The sequence below is a fragment of the Cyphomyrmex costatus genome, unplaced genomic scaffold (genome assembly GCF_001594065.2).
Source record: "Cyphomyrmex costatus isolate MS0001 unplaced genomic scaffold, Ccosl1.0 scaffold26, whole genome shotgun sequence".
NCBI lineage: Eukaryota > Metazoa > Arthropoda > Insecta > Hymenoptera > Formicidae > Cyphomyrmex > Cyphomyrmex costatus.
This window is the reverse complement of record NW_017276692.1, coordinates 578019-586696: the sequence shown is the minus strand read 5'-3', so window position 1 is coordinate 586696 and position 8678 is coordinate 578019. Positions and strand designations below refer to the sequence as shown.

The 8678-nt window shown below is 30.2% G+C and overlaps 1 protein-coding gene across 1 annotated transcript in view; it reads left to right on the top strand.

Moving 5' to 3' along the window:
* Nucleotides 1–4591: 4591 nt before the first annotated feature.
* LOC108774522 (histidine-rich glycoprotein-like) overlaps nucleotides 4592–8678 on the top strand; it is a 4809-nt gene continuing 722 nt past the window's right edge. Inside the window, exons 1-3 of the mRNA XM_018540657.1 lie at nucleotides 4592–4606; nucleotides 6867–6942; nucleotides 7143–7385. Of these exons, the coding sequence (XP_018396159.1) occupies nucleotides 4592–4606; nucleotides 6867–6942; nucleotides 7143–7385 (334 nt within the window). The remainder of the gene's footprint in view (nucleotides 4607–6866; nucleotides 6943–7142; nucleotides 7386–8678) is intronic.

The following is an 8678-nucleotide window of genomic DNA, read 5'->3' as shown; positions in this document are numbered from 1 at the left end:
GTATTCTATAATATATATATAATATATACAATAAAATGTCTGAATAACTTTCGTAGATTTGAAAAAATTAATACGAGAATATTAATTATGCAATTTAAAAAAATATGTATACCATATAAATTATCTTTTCTTTACTGTTATCTTTATAGATTGTTATTTTTGATATCTTTAACGAAATATATATATATTGTCAAAAAGTCATTTAAAAAAAAGTTTTTAAATGAAACTTTTAATATTATAATTAATATATTACTTTTTCTATTTTTCACACTTGAAATAATATAAAAATAATATTCATAATTTTTTTTTCAAATCCACTATAGCTGTTCAGTCATTCTGTTTTCTTTGTGGTAGACCATTTTATGTAATTATATAATTATATTTAATTATGTAGTTAACTCTTTATAAAAGCTATTTGTATTTATAATTAAAATGTAAAGCTTTTGCCAATAAATCTATTTAGATATAAACGCGCGATAGATTTTTCTTAATAAAAATATCGCAACATGGTGCAATTATATTAAGTTAAAATAAAAAGTGCAATATGTACTCTGCGGTTACGTGTAACCTCAATAACAGTTTTATATGTATTATTTATCAAAGTATATATATAATAATATGAAAAGAAAAAAATTCTTGTGACAACAGATTATTTTCCAACTCGTTATTTTGTTAATAACAAAACTTTCAATGTATGTACATAGATACACATCTGGTCATCGATCTACAATTATAGGTAATTCAGATTTGTTCTACTTTTGATCTGAATTGAATAATAACTATGTAGTTAATAAAGTAAATAAAATGTTAAAAAGTTAATAACTTTTGATTTAATTTGATTAATTTTAAATAAATTTGTTTTCAACTTAATTTAGTTACTTTTAGACTTTAATTTATTAACCTTTCTTTTAAGTTATAAAGTTTTTTATCTCTCTAAATGCCGAATACTGTTTTCTATAAAATCAAACAGTAGAGAAATAGTTTAGAAAAAACTAAATGATTGTATGAGAGACCAAAGTTAAACGCGAGATACATTTGATACTATACCTTATTATGTTATTATTAAACAATAAACGATAAAGAAAAGAATAAAAACTTTCTATTTATCTACCATATATATAATTTTTAAAGAACATACAAGCATGATCAGCACAAAATGAGAAATACAAGATCACTTATACTTTAAAAATAACATTTTACTTTTCTTTTATTATATAATATATAAATATGAAAAGAGAGATCCACATATAAAAATACTAAAAATTAGTTTTTTATTGATCAAGAAGTATATTTGTTATTTTATATAATTTAAAAATAAAATATTAAATTTATCTGATTTATTTATTGTAACTTCTATTATTTAAAATGTATTTAAAGTAATCTGATTTTAAGAAAATTCGGACATTCTAATTTAATAACAATAATGTTTTTCAAAATTAACTTTTTATTTGACTTAAGTTAATTTAATCTTAACATAAATTAAACTAAGTTAGTTTTTTTTATCACATTTACCTTTTAAATTATGTAACTAAATTTAGTTACAAAACATTAACTTATTTAGCTCTGCTTTTAATATACAAATAATTTTAATTAATTGTATTTTTAGTATAAAATTGATCACTTTTAACAATAAAATTATACAACCGACAAACGCGAGAGCTGTTACTTAACTCGAAATTACATTTATTTCGTTGAATAGTAATTACCTGTAATTTCCAAATAAAGTACTAACAAAATCTGAACAAACTATACATCTAATTTTGCATTAAACCATGTTTAACTTTGAGCAAACGTCTATCATTCACACACAATCATTCAGCTTTTCCTAAATTAATTCTCTATCGTTTAAAATTGTATAGAAAGTAATATTGATATTTAAAAAAATAAAAAAACACTAACTTAAAAAAAATTACGTCTCTGCAAATTTATACTTACATATATTCAAGTACTTTCTCCAAACAATTAAATGTTTTCAATTATATAAGAATATGTCTCACACAAAAATATTTCGGCACTAATTGAGAATAATAGCACAAAAAATGTTTAAATATCTGTCCGTTGATTTGAAATCCTCTTTCTCATTAAATATTGTATAATCTATGCAATACTTTGTAGATTCAGTTCTATCGCTTTCAATTCTATAATATGTTTCTTGGTCGTGATTATTCCCCGTCCGCAATATACATCTGGTAGTACAATTATAAACTACATATTATTTTGTGCGTCGTTAACAGTAGTTCTCATGGTGAATAATTAATTTGCATGCTGTGTAGGTAATGCACAATACGAATAATAAAATCTTGAAATAAAATTAACGCGTGGCGCGTAATGCATATTCATTGGATGTAAGTAATATTCTTACTCTACGCGCGACTATCATGCTGTAAATTAACTGATTTGACTGCTGCTCTGAGTTTTACACAGTTTCGAGCGGAATGATGTCACCGGAAAATTGCGCAGCGCGCACAAGAACAAGCCAAGCAATTGAAAAATTCGCGCGCGCTTTCTCCGTGCTCCCATTGAGAGAACGAGCAAAAATCTTTATCCGCTATGGCCGCGATTGCGCTACTTTTACAGCAACACGAATGAAAAATGTTAATTGACTATTTCGGCAATTGTCACGTAGCGTAATTTCATAAGACATTGAGGTCATAGTTGCATGTTTCAGAAAATACCAAAAGAAAACGTAACTCTTAACTACAATTAAATTTTGTATCTAAAAGAAATAAGATACACATTTTTTTAGAATTATAAATAGAAATATTAATATTTTCTTTATACACTCTCTTCTCTTCGTCTGCAATCATACTTTTAGTAATTTTTACTCCCTCTATTTGCAATCTATATCTTTCTTACCCAGCTCAAGTTTTATTATTGTCCACAACTTTTAAAAAAAGTGGAAAAATTAAGGATTATTAATTAACATTTTTACAACGCTACAAAATATCTTTAACACAAATATTAAAATCTTTATTTAATAAAAATGAAAATTTAAACAAAAATTAGGAGAAAATAGAAAATTATTTAAAAAATGTATAACTTAGAAATAACGAAACTCTGTCATTCTTAATTGCACAAAAATGTACTTGTGTCAAAAATTCTTAGATTGTAAATCGAGGAAGTAACTTTTACAATTTTTTAATTTAAAATTGAATTCATATACACAAAAAAGTTTTAGTAGAATATAAATATAATCAGTAGTACAATTTTAATGTGGATTAAATACAATTCTCCTATATTCCTAAAATATTTTCTCAGTTTTTAATTAATATTAAAAATTAATATTAAATTAATATCAAAAATTATATATAATTAATATTTAATTAATTTTAACAAAAAATTAATATTAGTATCTACATATTATTACATTAATTAAATGAACATTTATATTTGAATTAATTTTCATTATGTCAATGATTTCAAAAATATATTTCACTTCTCATTATAGCCTTCATTTCAAAATTTAGCCTTTGTCATAGATGTTATTTCTCAAATGTGCGAAAGAGAAAATAATTAGCCATTTCAATCAAAAGTTATTGACAAGCTCCTGAATAATTTTGCTCGTAACTCATCGCCTTCATAAAAGATATTGTTGTTAATTATGACAGTAAAGGTAGTATTTGACATACAATCTCATTGTTTACATTCTATCAATGTCACATACAAGCCAGATGGAAAGCAAAGAAGAAAACAAAAGAGAAAGAGAAAGAAATCAAATTCTCATTTAATATTATAGTACTATTACCCAACTATATTTAAAGAATTATTTAACAATCCCTGGCGAAAATTTTTAGTGAAACATTGTGTTTATATCTGTTTAGGTAACGTTTTATCGATGGTTGTATTGTTTATATGAAGAGTTTTATTGATATTTTGAAGCACTATTTTCAAAGCGTAATTTTTCAAAACACAAACATGAACATCTCTTAAACAATTCCATGTTTAAATTTCCATTTCATAAATAACTCATAAATACTTTAAAACTCAAATGAACCATTTACTCAACATTTAAGCAAGCTTCTTATAAACTTTTAATAAACATATTATTTTCGCCAGGGATTGAAGATTTTGTAACTTTTATTTTTTATTCAACCATTTCAAATCAAACAAACCTTTTATAAAAATTAATTGTTTTAATGTATTTGTTTTTTTTCATGAAAAGTTATCATTTTAAAAAGCATACTTTTAAAAATTTATATCTAAATTTCTCATTTATCTTTAAATGTTCATGAAAAGCTAATGGATCAAGTAGAAACAGACGTAAAAATTAGTACATATTACATTATACATTTATTATTTCCAAACCATTGCTTTCCCGGTCGTAAAATCGCGACGCCAATTCGTGTCTGGCAGTGACGAACATCGGGGTCGTACCGTGGCGTTGTTTCAAAGAATTATTATCATTTCTACGACCCAACTGGTCGCACCTCTTACTGTGTGCGGTATTGGGGACCAACCGCAGGGTATGACAAACGAATTAATGGTTAAAAAGGATCGTTTTTGCCTATCCGGGGGTGGCCACCGCTATAAAACGATTCCGTTCCTTTCGGGCCGGAGGTAGTCCATTGGCGGTTTTCGTTAAGGAAGAAACATGGCCTTTGTGAAGGTAAACTAAAGTCGATAGCGCGGTATTCGATATCGTAAATTGATACGCCGCGGGACCGTAGGCAATGCAGCAGAGAATATTACTGAGGCGCTTTGGAACGGAAATTCGTGTTGTAATAGGTCGGACGAAGGCATGCACACGTCGCTTATAATTACGTATTCTTGCGAACAAAATTGTGGAAGGTGTTGCATCTTTTGTGAGCGCGTTACGCCGCTGACGTCGGAATAATTGCGCATCCCGGAAAGTATTAGTGTGGAAAGCGTTACAATGCAAGCCAGTTGTGCTGGGCGAGAAGTAATTTTTAGTTCACACATACACACATAATACGCGACCATTATGTAGCGATTATATAACGATTAAAACAAAAACACAATTTTGCCGATATAAATGTTGGAGTGTGTTATAAAAATCTCGATTGCGCTGCATTATTAATTATAATATTTAAATGAGAATTATATTAAAATTTTGCAAGTAGTAAGGTAAACGTTCCGATGACCGGACATGTATCTATGGCCGGTATTCATAGTCAGTTCTTATATTCAAGACCGTCTTAAGTTCAGTCTTGAGGAGTTACGAACCAATCAGAGGGCCGCTTTATTAGCATCTTAAGACATTATACCTAAGACAGTCTTGAAATAAGAACCGAATATGAATACCGGCCTATATCTGGATACTTTCACAAAATTTATTATTAATCTCAAAAATAATTGTTTTATTACAATATTATAATTTAATTATATTTAAAGATTACACAATTAAATTATAATATTATATATATAAAAAAAACATTTAAAATAAATAATATAAATAATATAAACAAATAAAATTTTGTGTAAATGTCTGAATATATGATAAGTAAATGTCTGGGCACTGGGATGTTTACCTTAATTATAATATTACATGATAGAAATTGTAAGAAATATAACGTTAACGTTAATTAAGCAATTATTAATTCGGAATAATGTAAATAAGATTTAGAAAATTTTATGTTACAACACTGTCGCATTATTTCAAAATCAAGTCGCAAAACATTTTACTATAATTAAGATAACAAGATATTATTAATTAAAGTTATCAGTGTCTTTGTCTTTGCACAGCAATAATTTCTTTTGAGATTAAAATATACCGTCCAATAAGAACTTAAGAAGGTATCGTTATATAATACCCTTTTTAGTGAGAAAAGGCTACATACTATCCATCTTCATAAAACGTTATAATAAAGCCTTATAACGAAGACTTATCGATCTTTCGCTCCAGCTTACGCACAGCATATATTTCTTTCCTTTTTATTTTATGGATTGAATATTGGAAAGAGTATTAATCGTATTAAGGTAAAAGCAAGAGATCAATTAGAGATTAATATACTACAATTTGAAGCAATATTATAAATGTAACAGAATATCGAAAAAGAGAAGATGTTCAACACTCCAAAAAAGATTTTAATAAAACTACTTATTTCAAGTGAAGCTAGAAATTTCCTGAACGGCGTATTTATCGCGAAGGGATCCAAACTCTCTCTCTCTCTCTCTCTCTCTCTCTTATCCAATTTACGGAAAGTGGACGGATATTAACCTTTCATGATCCGCTCGAGCAAAGAACTACAACGTATAACGTGAAGAATAACACGAAGGGCACAGCACTTTACCTGGCCGCAGGCAAAGACGCGATCCCGATCTTAAACTTCGGATGATCGATCCAATTTCAAGTTTCTCCGATCTCATCGATCCGCTGGGCGGAATATCGTAGCTTCCATAAAACGAATCGCCCGCGCCGAAGTCCAGGCCGCGCTGAACAAAGTATCACACAGTCGTGACCGTAAACTAGCGAGCGCGGAGTGTTTCGGAGGTCTTTATGTGGGCGGTAAAAGCGTCTCAGTGAGTCCGTTCTGGCACACATATTCGGAAACGGAAGAATAATGGCAGGGTTCTTTTTCGGTAATTTTCTACTACACCACCACCACCACTACCACCACCACCACCACCACCACCACCACCACCACTACCATCACCATCACTATCACACATCGCATCGTTGGTCAGTGCAATGAAAATGAATTTTGCTTCCTGCGTTCAGTTTCTTCCTCTCTCTTTCACCCTTTCGCTACCCTCTCTTTCCTCCTCTCTCTTCCTCGATTAGATTTAAGAGATTAACTTTTCCAATTATTCGCGGCCACCAATTTACCTTTAACAGCGAACAGTACTTCACGGGTGGCGTTGTCGGCCGCTTACACGACGCTCGAATGTCCCTCCTCGCTTTGCAGGAATTGATTGTCTGCGTCGTCTTCGTCGCTGTCGTTGTTAAGAGCTTCCCCAGAATGTACGAGGGAAATACGGTAGGTGAGTGTCTCTCGCTTAATTCATAAAATCGGTCACTCGAGAAGGTAATTACGCGCATTATCGATCCGCGCATGTTCATCTTGATTACTCTCGCATAAACTGCGGCTTAAATTAGGCATAAAGTTTGTTAAAATTATAACGTTCGCATTGATTATTAAAAAAATCTGAGAATATAATGTTCTATGAAACACAATCGATAGAGGAAGACAATGGCGAGGGACAGACTGCAGATATAGATCGGAATGGACACGGGGGTCATGATCACGCGTACTCGTATCATCATTTTGTCGGGCCAGTGACAGGCCATCATGAAGAGATAACCTGGAAAGATAAACACGGACACCATCATCATGACTACAAGGCTCATCCAAAGTATAAATATTCCTACGGCATAGATGATCATCATACTAAAGATCATCACGGACAGAAGGAACACCGTGACGGTGAGTATACATACAGTAACCTTCGATAATCCCTAAGGCGCTTTAGCGCTTAATAACTTTTATATTATATTAATATTTATCGCGCGTTATCTCGGTACGCCGAATAAGAATAACAGCTGCTTCTTGAGAATGTGTTATATGTATTTTTTTTAACAAAAAAATGTAAAGAATGTAAAAAAAAATTACAGATTTTTCTATATTGCATTTTAAGTAATACAATAAATTTAGCAGTTTAGAACCTAAACCTAACTATATTAAAAAATAATAATAATTAAAATAAAATAAAAAAATTTGTATTTAAATTAAAAATTGTTAAATATGAATATTTTTGGACCTTATTAAATTGTTATATACGCAATACCTAACATTCGTCTTTATTAAGAATAAATCTAATTTGAGTGACTATTGCAGGATACATTAAATGAAAATCTTTGTATCTGTTAAATAAAGATTGATATTGAGAATGTCAATTTGAAAATTAATTTTTAATTAAAAGTTAACTTTTTTTTCTTCTAATATCTCGCATTTGTAGCATTAATGTCTCTTATATATTGGCAAAGTCCATATATAGCAGCCCTAGATGTATCGCAATATACTGATCCAGAGCCAGCGAGGCAGTGAAATGTAATTCGATCTCGCTCTCTTAATTAGAATCTCGAAGTAATTGGATACCTGCTCTTAATTAGAACCTAGAAAGGACCAGGTTTGTTTCTTACTCCGGTGCGTTACGGCCCGTTGTAGATACATCCGTCACTTTTCTGGTGCGCTTCCCACAAAAACGTGAGAGCCCCTCCGCGCTCGTTGGTATTCGGCGTGCGCCTGTTAAATTTAATTGTGACTGATACGAGAGAGAGCATAGAAGTTTATTACGCATTCGTTGGGAAGCCCTCTGGCAAAGCTGGCGAATGAAATGCACAGAGCTTACGGGAAAGCTGTTCCGATACAGCGTACCTGGAAAACGTGTAACTGCATGCGTAAACGCGAATTTAATTGGAACGTATGGAGAGAGACACGAGTTTCTATTATATCTTCATTCAGTCTAAATACCATTCTTATCTCAGCTTCGCGTGTAGTACGAGTAACACTCCTTAATTACTTCAGTAAATATCGCAAATAGCATCGTAACTCCCTTCAAGACATGTTTTCACTTTCTCATTGTCGTGGAAAAACTACTTAAACATTTTTAATTAATTAAAAAAATGTTTTATATTTTTTCCTCTCTATGCAATTTTATTTAAAACACTTACGGATAATTCTATAATACTATTTCCTTATATATATATATATATATAT